Source organism: Canis lupus, chromosome 5 (assembly GCF_048164855.1).
Source record: "Canis lupus baileyi chromosome 5, mCanLup2.hap1, whole genome shotgun sequence".
Classification (NCBI taxonomy): domain Eukaryota; kingdom Metazoa; phylum Chordata; class Mammalia; order Carnivora; family Canidae; genus Canis; species Canis lupus.
This window is the reverse complement of record NC_132842.1, coordinates 42,480,247-42,494,490: the sequence shown is the minus strand read 5'-3', so window position 1 is coordinate 42,494,490 and position 14,244 is coordinate 42,480,247. Positions and strand designations below refer to the sequence as shown.

General features: G+C 40.8%; 1 protein-coding gene across 1 annotated transcript; it reads left to right on the top strand.

Annotated features, from left to right (window-relative positions):
* The first annotated feature begins 13,562 nt into the window (after positions 1–13,562).
* Positions 13,563–13,826, top strand: LOC140632952 (cytochrome c oxidase subunit 6B1-like). Its single transcript, XM_072825097.1, has one exon. It carries the CDS (start codon positions 13,563–13,565, stop codon positions 13,824–13,826), a length of 264 nt encoding a protein of 87 aa, XP_072681198.1.
* Positions 13,827–14,244: the final 418 nt, after the last annotated feature.

Genomic DNA, 14,244 nt, shown 5'->3' with positions numbered 1-14,244 from the left:
TGATCCTGGAGACCTGGGATTGAGTACCACATCGGGCTCCCTGCATGGAGCCTGCTTCTCCCTCTGCTTCTCTCTCTGTGTGTGTGTGTGTGTGTGTGTGTGTGTCTCATGTAAAGAGAGAGAAACTATTTCATAGTTTACATATTCAAAATTATGTGCATGTACTTACAAACATATATCACATCTAGCCACTTTACTTCTTCCTCTCTGCCCCTAAAAAGCTTGCCAAGAACCAGCCAAGCTCTCTCCTGCCTCTGATCTTTTGCATATACTGTTGGCCCTTGAACAACACTGGCTTGAAATGCACAGGTCCATTTACACATGGGTTTCTTTTTTGATAAATACAGCTCTGTCAATGTAACTTCTGATTTTCTTAACATCTTTTCCCTAGCTACTTTTTCAAAAATATAGTATATAATATTTATAAAAAACGTGTTAATGGGGATCCCTGGGTGGCGCAGCGGTTTGGCCTGCCTTTGGCCCAGGGCGCGATCCTGGAGACCCGGGATCAAATCCCACATCAGGCTCCTGGTGCATGGAGCCTGCTTCTCCCTCTGCCTGTGTCTCTGCCTCTCTCTCTCTCTCTCTGTGACTATCATAAATAAATAAATAAAAAATTAAAAAAAAAAAAAAAACGTGTTAATGGACCGTTACTGGTAAGGCTTCCAGTTAACAGGAAGCTATTAGTAGTTACGTTTTGAGAAGTCAAAAGTTATACACAGATTTTTGACTGTGTAGGGGGAGGGGAGGGTCAGTGTCCTTAAACCCCTGCTTTGTTCAAGGGTCACCTGTAATCTTCTGTAGCATGCTCTGTCAACACCACTTTCCTTCTCCCTGTTCATTGTTTAGAACTAACCTGGATTCCCTTACCTTCCAAAGATGGCTGGGGATCCCTGGGTGGCTCAGCGGTTTAGCGCCACCTTCACCCCAGGGCGTGATCCTGGAGTCCTGGGATCCAGTCCCACGTCGGGCTCCCTGCATGGAGCCTGCTTCTCCCTCTGCCTGTGTCTCTGCCTCTCTCTCTGTCTCTCTCTCTTGGTGTCTCTCATGAATAAATAAATAAAATCTTTAAAAAAAAAAAAAGATGGCTGTATGTGCCCATAACTGAGCTGATCCTTTTGATAGCACTTATGTTTTATTTTCAGTTGCAATTTACTTTTCATCTCCCCTGTGATGTTGGTTGTCCTATACCACAATAACTGATGAATCACTTCGGAGAACAAAGTGTCTGCAGATAGTAGATTCAGGTAATTTTTTTAGGAAAGGAATTACATAATTCCAGTTTTTGTGATCCACACTAAACCACCTTGGCTGCCCCTGCACCTCATGTCATATTTCAAATCTCTGTATTACCAGTCTTCTTAAAGTGGAACCAAGAGCTACTTGGTACAAAATAGCAGAAATGTTTAGAACTGCTTTACATGATCACTGACTGCCTCTTTCTTTCTTTTTTTTGGGGGGGCGGGGGGACGGTTCAATTATTGGCTTTTTCTGGGCCATTCTCAAATTTTACTTTTTGACAGACATAAAAACATTAGCTAGAATGTCAATTAGTTTCAGATGTAAAAATGGGAATAGGGAACAGCTGTATTAATTAAATTGCTAACCTCAGTCCAGATTTTTTTCTTCTTGATATGCGGCACACAACTTCAACTCTTTGAAATGGATGTCAAAATTTAAAGTAGAGTGTTTCAGCTTAAACAGGGTGTCATGTTGTGGGGACTATGAGCAGAACATGTTTCCTGACTATAAGACTGTTAATGTTTGCTTCCCAAAAGAGAGTCAAAGTACACTCGTCAAAGAAAAAAACCAGTCAGAACATTCCAGTGTGTTAAGGAAGAACACAAATTGTGTGATTTGCAGGCAGTATGAGGCTGTTACCATTTAGCATGGAGAATTCTGAGATTTGTGAGAGTTGCTCTTTGAATAGGGACCCCTCAGGTCCCCATCTGCATTCAGGTGAGTGAAGGGCACTTAAAAGGACCTGTGGGGCCTGGTGCTGAAAGAACAGTTCCCACAGAAGCATTTTCACCTACACCAGCAGCACATCCAAGGAAGTGAGACCTGGGGATCTTCCCCAGGTTAGGAAGCATCCACACCATGTAACAGGAAAAGAGTTTCAATAGAAGTGGTCTCAGATGGGGCAGCCCGGGTGGCTCAGTGGTTTAGCGCCGCCTTCAGCTCAGGGTGTGATTCTGGGGACCTGGGATCGAGTCCCACATCGGGCTCCCTGTATGGGGCCTGCTTCTCCCTCTGCCTGTGTCTCTGCCTCTCTCTCTGTGTCTCTCATGAATAAATAAATAAAATCTTTTAAAAAAAAGAAGTGGTCTCAGAGACACAAGCGAACACTATTTAGAACCACTTGCAACAGAAATACCCAACAGATGCATCTTAACATGCAGATTTCTTGAATATGTTCAGACTCTTGATATCCGTTGTCAAACTGTCCTTTAAAATCACTGCGCTTAAAAAAATCACTGCACTTTAGGGGCACCTAGGTGGCTCAGTTGGTTAAACATCTGCCTTTGGCTCAGGCTGTGAACTCAGAGTCCTAAGATTGAGGACCATATAGGATTCCCTCCTCAGTGGGGAGTCTGCTTCTCCCTTTCTCTCTGCCCCTCCCCCTGTTCATGCACACACACACACACACACACTCTCTCTCACTCAAATAAATAAAATCTTAAAAAAAAATCACTGCACTTTATAAACATTCCTGGAAGTGATGGAAGTGATGGGAGCCTATTTTGCAACACATTTGCCAACCTCAACATGGTACAGATCAAGGGTTGGCAAACTTTTCCTATAAAGGGCCAGATAGCAAATATTTTCAATTTTGTGGGCAGTGCAGTCCTTGTTGCCTTTATTCTTCCCTGTCATTGCAGTGCGAAAGCAGCCACAGGCAGTATATAAACAAAAACGTATCACTGTTCTCCTGTGACACATTATGGACATTGAAAATCACGTTCTATGATTGTCACAAGTCATGAAACATTTTGATTTTTCTCAACTACTTAGGAGTATAAAAACATTCTTAGGTTGTATGTCACAGAAAACCAGGCATTGGGCTGGATACAGCCCATGGGCTGTCATTTGCTGACCCCTGGGATAGATGCCATTCAATCAGTTGTAGTAGGAATTACAGAAATTACTTTTGGACTAGCACTTAACTTTCACAACATGTATAAAGGGCAAAACTGGGATGCCTGGGTGGCTCAGCAGTTGGGCTCCTGCCCTAGGCTCAGGTGGTGATCCCAGATCCTGACTGAGTCCCACATCGGGTTCCCTGCGGGGAGCCTGCTTTTCCCTCTGCCTCTGTCTCTGCCTCTCTCTCTGTCTGTGTCTCTCATGAATAAATAAACAAAATCTTAAAAAAAAAAAAAAGGTTAAAACTCCTTCATCTTCCCCAATGCAATGTTATCATTCCCTTTTAACAAGATACAGGAAGAGAAAATGCTTCTCTTTCAATTCAATGGAAAATGCCTTGCAAAGGTAGCTCCTACAGAAGCGCCTGGAGACTTAGCCACATGCACTGAAATTATGTTCTCAAGGCTCCAACTAGAGACCACTTCCGAGCCTTACCGTGAAAACATCTGAGGCCACCTCAACTGAGGCTGCATATGAAGGTTACATTGCTGCCAGAACTATTTTATGATGTAGGAGCCTGCCTCTGTTCTGGCTCACAATATTTACTTCTCTAGCTTAAATATTTGGGAGGGCCTTGCCCAAGTAATAACTCATTAAGATTTTGCCTAGGGACTTCTTCCTAAATTTTATATGAATTTCTACATTATATGCATTTCTATAACTGTTACCACTTCATCTTTACAACAATCTTGCTCAATCCTTATAGCAACATGGCAAAATAGGTAAGTCTGTTAAGTTTATTGTCCCACTGTACAAATTAATTTTTTAAAAAGATTTTATTCATTTATTTATAAGGCAGAGAGAGAGAGAGAGAGAGAGAGAGAGAGAGAGAGGCAGAGACAGAGGCAGAGGGAGAAGCAGGCTCCATGCAGGGAGCCCAACGTGGGACTCGGTCCCGGAACTCCAGGATCATGCCCAGGCCAAAGGCAGGCACTAAACCGTGGAGCCACCCAGGGATCCCCCCACTGTACAAATTATAAAGATTCAGAGGACTGGAATGGGCTGCCTAAGAGCTCTCTGCTAGTAATTGTTGCTGCCTAAACCGAGATCTAGATCCTGTAATGTGCTCTTCCACTGTTCCACAAGGACTCTCAAAAAAAGACAAAGCATTTACTTTAATTCGATCTATGTATTATTACACATTACTAGGCACTGTAACATTGATATAATATCATGCATTTGTGTTGGTACTCTGAATATCTTATAGTAAAATTCTCCTATTAAAATATAATTTTGAATCCTATGACCATAACCATATCCACATAGCCATTCTCAAATATTACAAATGTAGTTATTTTAATACTTTAATACTTTTAATACTTAAATTTTAAGCCTTAAGTGCTGAACAGTGCAGGGAGCTGTATAGACATATAAGAAATGGCTGGGCTGGCTCTCTTTTCCACAACATTCCCCATGGAATAAGAGCATCAATAGGGGATTGTCACCTGTCTAAGATCTGGCATGACACTGTGACAAGCAGAGTTCTGAGATGGCCTCCAACAGTCCTGCAACCCTGGTTATATCTACCTCCTCCTAGTTACTCAATCAAACATGAGTCTAGGTGCTGCCATGATGCTGCAGGTATAATTAAGGTCCTTAATCCACTGATTTTAAGATAAGGAGGTAATCCTGAGTGAGCCTAAAATCAGATTAGATTTGAAGATGCAAACATCCATGTGGTGAAGTACCTATGAAGAGGGTCTCATGGCAAGGACAGGAGGGTACCTCCTAGAAGCTGGGAGTCACCCTGGGCTGACAGTCCACAAAACAATGCCTGGCAATCTTGTTACTGCAAAGAACTGAATGCTACCACCAACCAATGAGTTTGGAAGAGGACCCCAAAGTGGAGATCAGACACCTTCATTTCAGCTTGGCGAGACCTGAACAGATGACCCCAGTTAGCCTGTACCCAGATTCCTGATCCATGGAAACGGTGAGATAACAAATCTGTGTTGTTTTAAACTACGGAATTTGTTATACAGCAATGGAGAACTAGTACACTCTCCTACAGGGAGAATGAAAAACTTTCTTCAGTGTCTCTTATTTAATCTTACATTTCATACCTCAGTCCCAGTCAAGCAGACATCTGCTCGTCTCATCAGTCACGTCTCTGAACTTTCTGCACTGCTGTTCAATCTTTGGTTTCCTGCAACTGCTCTCCACCTGCAGCCCTGGACAAAAAGAGATCAACTCTCATCGTGAACACACTGCAGACTCATGTAGAAACTTGTCCCTTTTGCAGCACATGGGTGGCTCAGTTGGTTAAGCACTGGATTTTTGGCTTTGGCTCAGGTCTGATCTCTGGATTTTGAGATGGAGCCCACTTTGGGCTCTACACTCAGTACAGAGTGTTTAAAAGTCTCTCTCCTCTCCCTCTGCCCCTCCTGCTTATGCACTCTCTCTCTAAAATAAATAAATAAATCTTTAAAAAACCCCAACCAAACAAAACAAAACAAAAAAACCCAGGGGCACCTGGTGGCTCAGTCAGTTGAGCATTTACCTTTGGCACAGGTCTTGATCTCAGGGTCCTGGGATGGAGCCCTGAATTGGGCTCCCTGCTCATGGGGAATCTGCTTCTCCCCTCCCTTTGCCCCTCCTCCTGCTCACATGTGCTCTCTCTCTTGCTCTCTATCTCAAATAAATAAAATCTTAAAAACAACTTAACAACAACTCAAAAAAAACTCGTCTCTTTCCATGGTGAAAATTTACCTCTCGATTCTAACCCCTTCTCCAAATACTCCTTGCACTGCACATCAAGATTTCACGGTCTGCCATTCTCTGTACCTCCTGAACCCACTTGGGAAGGGACCGGAAATCCATACACTCACAGCTGCAGAAGGCCTCACTGTCAGGAGAATTTATATCTACAAAAGGGCATTAAAGGGGCACTTGGGTGGCTCAGTGGTTGAGAATCTGCCTTTGCCTCAGATCGTGATTCTGGGGTCCTGGGATCAAGTCCTGCATCAGGCTCCCCACCTGATGCTCTCTCTGCCTATGTCTCTGCCTCTCTCTCTCTCTGTCTCTCATGAATAGATAAATAAAATCTTTTTTTTAAGAAGGTGTTAAGGGCAGCCTGGGTGGCTCAGCAGCTTAGCACCACCTTTGGCCCAGGGCCTGATCCTGGGGACCTGGGATTGAGTCCCACATCGGGCTCCCTGTGTGGAGCCTGCTTCTCCCTCTGCCTATGTCTCTGCCTCTCTCTCTGTGTGTGTGTGTCTCTCATGAATAAATAAATAAAATCTTTAAACAATTTTTTTTTAAATTTTAAAAAAATTAAAAAAATTTTTTTTTTAAAATTAAAAGGCATTAAAGTCTTCAGTAGTAGGACAGAGGGCCTACAGATGATTTCAGACAACCAAGAAGGCAGAGAAATTTGGGCAGAGGGCAGATGCTGAAATCAATGCCATGGACTTGTGGCTGTGGGTGAGATAAGTACTGCAAAGCAGGGATGGCCCCGCATAGAACTACTTTCCTAATCGAAACGTTCCTCGCTTTTCCTTCAGGGTCCCCCTACATTTGAGCCCTCTCCAGTCTTCCTGGACTTATCCCTTCCTCCCCTGCAAGCACTGTGCTGTCCAGCCAAGCAGGCCCGCTCACTGTTTCCCATTTCCAACTGCCAGCAATGACCTCACCCATCTTCCTCTGTCAAAGCCCAACTCCCCCTTTGTGACTTGTGGTTTGCTTTTCAGAAGGCCTTTGCTGATCTGGGGTTCCTTTATCCTCTTGCAATACTTAGTACAGGCTAAGCAGCATGAGAATTCCCTAGGTGTCTTATCACCTATATTGCAAACTCCCGCAACACCTTGACTATTTCTTGGCAGGAAAATCAGTACTCAATAAATATATAATGAATTGAATTGATGAGGCAGGTCCTTCCCCTTTTGTTACTCCAGCGGAATTCTGCTCTCCCCTTGGCTGAGGGACAATGGACTTGGCTCCGATTTTGTCTCTTCTGCATTTGGATTATTTTAGGACAACAAACAAAACTGATCTTTGCATTAGAAAAACAAAAAGAATAAGGCAATTTCAAAAATTCATAGCTTTTTTTTTTTACAAAGACAAATTTCAAAGTGGTTTCTGAGACATTATTCACTGTCTTCAAAGGTAAACAAAACCAAACCAGTAAACTTGATTTCTGTATCATAATATCCTAGAGCTTTGGGAAGAGTGCTTAAAGATCTACAGGAATAGTTATATTTCTAATAAAATTGGATCTGCCTTCCCCACGGGGAGTTTTTATTTATGCCTTGTCCTGAATTAAAGACTTCTCAGGATCCAGAAGTAAAAAGTACTGGTAAGTATCTAAATAGTAAAAGTAGGGATCCCTGGGTGGCGCAGCGGTTTGGCGCCTACCTTTGGCCCAGGGTGCGATCCTGGAGACCCGGGATCGAGTCCCACATTGGGCTCCCGGTGCATGGAGCCTGCTTCTCCCTCTGCCTGTGTCTCTGCACCTCTCTCTCTCTCTGTGACTATCATAAATAAAAAAAAAAAATTAAACTTTAAAAAAAAAAAAAAAATAAATAGTAAAAGTAATAATCATGATCTGATTTAAGATTATATTTCAATTACTGATTATAGAATTTTTAAATAATTATGGCCTTGCCAGCCAACGTCAAATATTATACCCATAACAATGAATAATCCAGCTAGCTAACAATATTACATCTGTACTGTGTTTTGTTAAAGGGGTAATTCCCAAGCTCTACACTTACCAGACTTACCATGGTAATATAGACATTTTATAAATCCTATTCATGTCTTAAGTCACTCAAACTTTTTAGTTTTATAATTAATTTTTGGCTAAAAATAAGCCATAAAAATAAATTAGTATATTAAAAATAAAGTACTTCAGGGCACCTGGGTGGCTCAGTTGGTTAAGTGTCTGCCTTTGGCTCAGGTCATGATCCCAGGGTCCTGGGATGGAACCCCACATCGAGCTCCCTGCTCAGTGGAGGGTCTGCTTCTCCCCTTCCTTCTGCCCTTTAACCTACCTCTCTTTCGCTCACTCTCTTTCTCAAATAAATAAATAAAATCTTAAAAAAATGAAAATGAAGTACTTCATCAGATAATTAATCTATAATTTTTGCATAGTATTTAACCTTAGATTTTCTTTTGAAAATCTTCCTAACTTATGTATTTGATAAACTTAGGGTTTTGAGAAATTTAGGTTAGTTCACCCTGATACACTCCAGTTATTCCTAGAACTGCTCAGTTCATTTAATTGCAGATCAGCAATATACATTTTTGCAGGTATAAATTTTATAGCAAAAAAATCCATTTTGGTACAGCTAATAATTTTGTAGTATATTATTTTGTATAAATATTTTTTTATTTTTTGGTAAGAAATACTTCAGCAAGTTAACATTGTACTTTAAACGCTGTAATTCCTAGTGACTAGCTGACATTAAGAATTATTGTTGGACATCATATAGTCAAAACTGAATAAATTTTCATGTAGGCTCAGCTTTAAAACATCAGTCTTGGGACACCTGGGTGGCTCAGTGGTTGAGCGGCTGCCTTCAGCTCAGGTCATGATCCTGGGGTCCTGGGATCGAGTCCTGCATCAGACTTCCAGTGGGGAGCCTATTTCTCCCTCTGCCTATGTCTCTGCCTCTCTCTGTGTGTCTCTCATGAATAAATAAATAAAAATATTTTAAAAAATAAAACACAATCTTTAAAAATATTTACATCTTATTATGTTAAGTGTATTTTTAATTTTAATTTAGTTTAATTTTTTTGCTTAGTGTATTTTTATACAGTAAGTTTCACATATCTGTCTGACTCTATCTTTGGTCTAGGACGTTTTTAGGGGACAAATGTCTAAAACTTTAATGACCAAATTAGAAGGTAATCTGGCTTGGTTTCCCAAAATATATTTTTCTCTTTGGTCACACTTAAGTTTGATTAGTAATCATAAGCTGCATCTATATACAGTTTTATCTGTCATTGACAAACCAAAATTCCTGATAGCATTAATTCAAGACCTGTTTATGGTTTACATACAGAGTCAAAGAAATCGCAGCCAAGCACTGAAGAGAAGGAAGGTTAACATTTGTAGAAAGCATTTATAAGTTGGTATGCGGCGACTCACTTTCTTTATCTCTTAACACCACAGCTTTTTATCTGCATTTTATGGATGAGGGAACAGAAAAGAAAGAATGTATGTAATCCTCAAAAAGTCACTCAGCTAGGGATGGACCCCTAATTGTAGTCCAGATTTTGTGACTTCAAAACCCAGACGTTTCTCAAACTTATCACACAGCGTGCAAATATCCTGATATTTTGTAACAAGGAAAGGAAATCAAGCCTTATATGCTTGAACTAATTGTCTCCTTATTTTCTTCTTCATGTTTCCAATATAAATCACTATAAAAGCTTGAAACATTGACAGGATCCTATTTCCTATCCATTCATCTTAATTTTGAAGGATCTGGAGGAAAAAGACGTTCCAAGGAGCTGCTTGGACAAGGAGTTATTTATTAATAGAAAAATGGACTCAGACAAAAGCGCTGGGGTAAGAAGGCATTACCAATGCATTTCTGTGTCTGAATCTATATACAGCCATAACATTCTCAATGAAAGAGTTATTCACCACCGTTTCCATTTTTCATTTTGTATCTCTTAATATCTGTCATTTATACTCTGGCCTGTTAGCTATTTAGTTGGAGCTGGGAAGTGGCCTAGAATTGTGCAACGAGCAAATTTGTGTCTGGAATGAAAGAGCTTCTCTTTTTCAGATTGTCATTTTGTTTGACTACCTTTCTTTGTACATTATTTAGTTTATGCTCAAGAGAATTCTAAAATAAAAGTTATCTTTTTAAATGTTAAGTGCAAGTTTTATGTTCAGTTTCCTGGAGTCACTTGAATCATGATGATAATAAAAAATATCCCCTTCAAGAGGAAATGGTTGGGGACACCTGGGTGGCTCAGCAGTTGAGCATCTGCCTTCCCCTCAGGGTGTGATCCCTGGGTACTGGGATCTAGTCCTGCATCAGGCTTCCTGCATGGAGCCTGCTTCTCCCTCTGCCTAGGTCTCTGCCTCTCTCTCTGTGTCCCTCATGAATAAATAAAGTCTTTAAAAAAAGAAAAAAAGAAACAGCCCGTCTCTAACAGAGCTAGCTAGTATTGGTTGATTCAGAAATCCAGCGATCTAAAGACAATCCACTTACTCTTAGAGTGTGAATGCCCTGATAAGTGAGTTAGATGATTACCTTTATTTAACAGCAGAAATCCTACTGGTATTGCTTCAAGCCTTACCTTTCTAGAAGTGAGGGGCTTCTGTATATCAACCACGTCATGGTTATTCTTAAAAAGCAAATAATTAAACAAGGACAGTAGTTTATTTGGCAGGGGAAAAAAAAGTTTAAAAATCCCAAAGGATCTGGGATCCCTGGGTGGTGCAGCGGTTTAGTGCCTGCCTTTGGCCCAGGGCGCGATCCTGGAGACCCGGGATCGAACCCCACATCGGGCTGCCGGTGCGTGGAGCCTGCTTCTCCCTCTGCCTGTGTCTCTGCCTCTCTCTCTCTCTCTGTGACTATCATAAATAAGTAAAAATTAAAAAAAAAATCTCAAAGGATCAAATTAGGATAGATAGCAATCTCTATGAGAATATGAGAGATTTATACAGGTTGGTGGTTCTTTTTCAGGGGGAAAAAGAGTAGAACAGGTAGGGGGCACTTGAATTCTATTTCTTTGCTTGAAAATATATGAAGAATATGATGAAAAGTTAACATTTTCAAATTCTAAAGAGTGCGAACATGGGAGTTTGTTAAATTACCATCTGCTTTTCTGTAGTTTTGAAATTTTCACTGAAAACAAAGGAAGAGAAGGAGAAACAGACAAAGGATTCATTACTACTTTTTTTTTTTAAGATTTTATTCATTTATTCATGAGAGATACAGAGAGAGGCAGAGGCACAGGCAGAGGGACGAGAAGCAGGCTCCATGTAGGAGCCGGATATGGGACTCCATACCGGGACTCTGGGATCACCTCCCGAGCCAAAGGCAGGCGCTCAACCACTGAGCCACTCAGGCGTTCCCCATTACTGTTTTTTTTTTTTTTTTTTTTAGTCTTTAGATGGCAAAAGGTAAGAAAATCATTTTAATTTTCAGTAATAAGAATGAGATTATTATAACAATAATGGAAAACCAATGAGAGTTTTTTTAAGTGGACAAGAATCAGGGAAAATAGCTGGAAAAATAACAAAATAAGCACATTTTTTAAAACCTTGCAAACAGGGGTGCCTGGGTGGCTCAGTCGGTTAGGCGTCTGTCTTCAGGTCTGGCCATGATCTCAAGGTCCTGGGATCAAGCCTCTTGTCGAGCTCCATGCTCAGCTGGGAATGTGCTTCTCCCTCTGTCCCTCCCCTTGTTCATGCTCTAAATAAAAAATAAATAAAACAAACAAACCTTGGAAACAGATTGCGAACCATTGTGGCTAAGAGGTTGGACAGATTATAGCTTTGTCTTTTGTTGTTGTTATTATTTTGTTATAGCCTATAGTTACATTTATTGTCTGGCCCTTCCTTAGAGATTTTTCACTTAGGAGATTAGGTTGCACCTGTGAACCTGCACCAAGGAAAATAGAGCATTAGAGCGTTTGAAGTCAGTATCTGTTTTATCACATGGGTCAGCAACTACCTAACGATTGTCTCCTTCCCACTTAAGGCAAAAGGAAATTCTGTGATTGGAGTTGGGTTTTGAACATTTGAGAATAGTAACATCCAAGAGAGATGGTCAGCGTATAAAAATTGGGAAGGAAATGCCAACAACTCCTCAGTAGAAAGGTGATCATGTTGAGTCTTATTAACTAATCTTTTGGTGGAAAGGATTTGCCTGAGGACATTTATTAAGCTCTCATTTCATGTTCTTGTCATAATCATCATCTTCTTATTCAGTTGTCCAACTGCTGATATGCTTTCCATGAGGTGACAACTTGACCCTGATGAGGAGTCTAATTTTTTTTTTCATTTTAGATAATTGATCTTCATAACAGAGTAGGGAACTAACAGCTTGGCTCAATAATTCTCAATCAGCAATTTTCAATATGTTCGATAAATGTGTTTCTATCTAAAATAATATCCGGGACACATATTTAAAAATAAAATTCTGGGGGCACCTGGGTGGCTCAGTTGATTAAGCAGCCAACTCTTGATTTCGACTCAGGTCATAATCTCAGGATGTGAGATCAAGCCTCCTTTCTAGTACACCTAGCACAGAGTTGGCCCAAGATTCTCTCTCTCTCTCTCTCTCTGCTCTTCCCCCAACTTGCACAACCCATACACTGTCTCTCTCTCAAATAAATAATTAAATTAAAAAAAAAAACATTCTGGGTGCCTGGGTGGTGCAGTCAGTTGAACATTCAGCTGGAGTCATGATCTTGGGGTCAAGGAATCAAGCCCTGTATGGGGCTCTGAGCTCAGACGGGAGTCTGCTGGAGATTCTCTCTCCCTCTCCCTCTGTCACCCAGCTCGTGCTGTCTCTCTCTCCCAAATAAATAAATAAATAAATATTTATGTTTATAAAAGTAATACATTTATAAAGAATTTGGAGAATTTAGAAATGCATGGAAGAAGACACCAGAAGATACTCATAATCCTACAACTCACCATTTATGAATATTTTGATGTATACTTTTATTGATTTTTCTTCCTACATATATATATTTATGAAACAGCAGGAATTTTGCTGCATGCACAACTATGATTAATCAAGATATGTTAACAAACTGGTTTTGGCATTGTGTATGGATTTGAAAAATGACCTGTTTTTTTGTCTCTAATGAACAATTTGGTCACCAAATACTGAGCTGAAATTCACTAGTAGCCTGTCAGAGTTCTTTTAAAAAAATATTTTTAAAAGATTTTATTTATTTGAGACAGACAGAGAGAGAGAGACAGAGAGAGAGAGAGAACAAGCAGGGGGAGTGGCAGGCAAAGGGAGAAGGAGAAGCAGCCTCCCTGCAGAGCAAGGAGCCGGATGATGGAGGGTTGGGTCCCAGGACCCTTGAGATCGTGACCAGAACTGAAGGCAGGCGTCCTGGCCTGTCAGAATTCTTAAAATGTGATGAAGGAATATTGAAAATAGTAGTCACTTTTTAACCTGTATACCAAACATTAAGGTCAAGCTCATTATTACAAACTCTGTGATATTAATGATATATCTAAATATACTCTGAGGAAATGTGGGGCTAAAATTTATTGAGCATCTACTATGTGTCAGGCAGAGTGCTGGATAGTTTGCAAAGATTGCCTCATCCATATATGATATATGTAGGGTGAAAAATGACCTTTCCAATCTCTGTACCCATAAAGTGGGACAGAAATAACCTAGGTTCAAATTCCTGCAATTCAAGGATGGAAAAGACAGGGTGGACATTGAGCTGTGAGGTGCTGCAAGGGTGTCTTGAGAGTCAGCACCATGGTGGAAGACATCAAGACCAAAATCAAGAACTACCAGGCTGCCCCTTTTGACAGCTGCTTCCCCAACCAGAACCAGACCAGGAACTGCTGGTGGAACTACCTGGACTTCCACCACTGTGAAAAGGCAATGTCTGCTGCTAAAGGGGGTGATGTCTCCGTGCGTAAAGGACACCGGCATGTGTACAAGTCCCTCTGCGCCATATCCTGGTTGTCAGCCTGGAATGACCACCAAGCAGAAGGCATGTTTCTTGGGAACATCTGAACTGGTTCCACCACCTCTCCTCTGTCCTCCATCCTTCCCCTAAGGTGGTGAAGGGGGATATGGGTACATGGTGATCCCCACCCTGGGATCCTGAATCATGGCTTAACTCATAATAAATACTTGTTGGAAAAGTGTAAAAGAAAAGAAAGAAAGAAAAGACAGGGTGAATTTTGATCAGAAATATTTAAATTCACTGTTGAATCAAGGAAAAGTGCATGACTCCTTTATTCTCTCCTTATTTTGTGTATGGAGGCCCAGCCGCAGTATTAAAATTGTATCTTCTGTTGGGTAGATTTTTGCTTTATAAGAATTCAGTGCAATTTATTTTGCATAAAAGATATTCCGTGTGCTGCTGTATCAGGATTGCTCAAGGATGCATTGCTTACTATAGAGGAGACTCTGCCTTCCGCAGATCTAT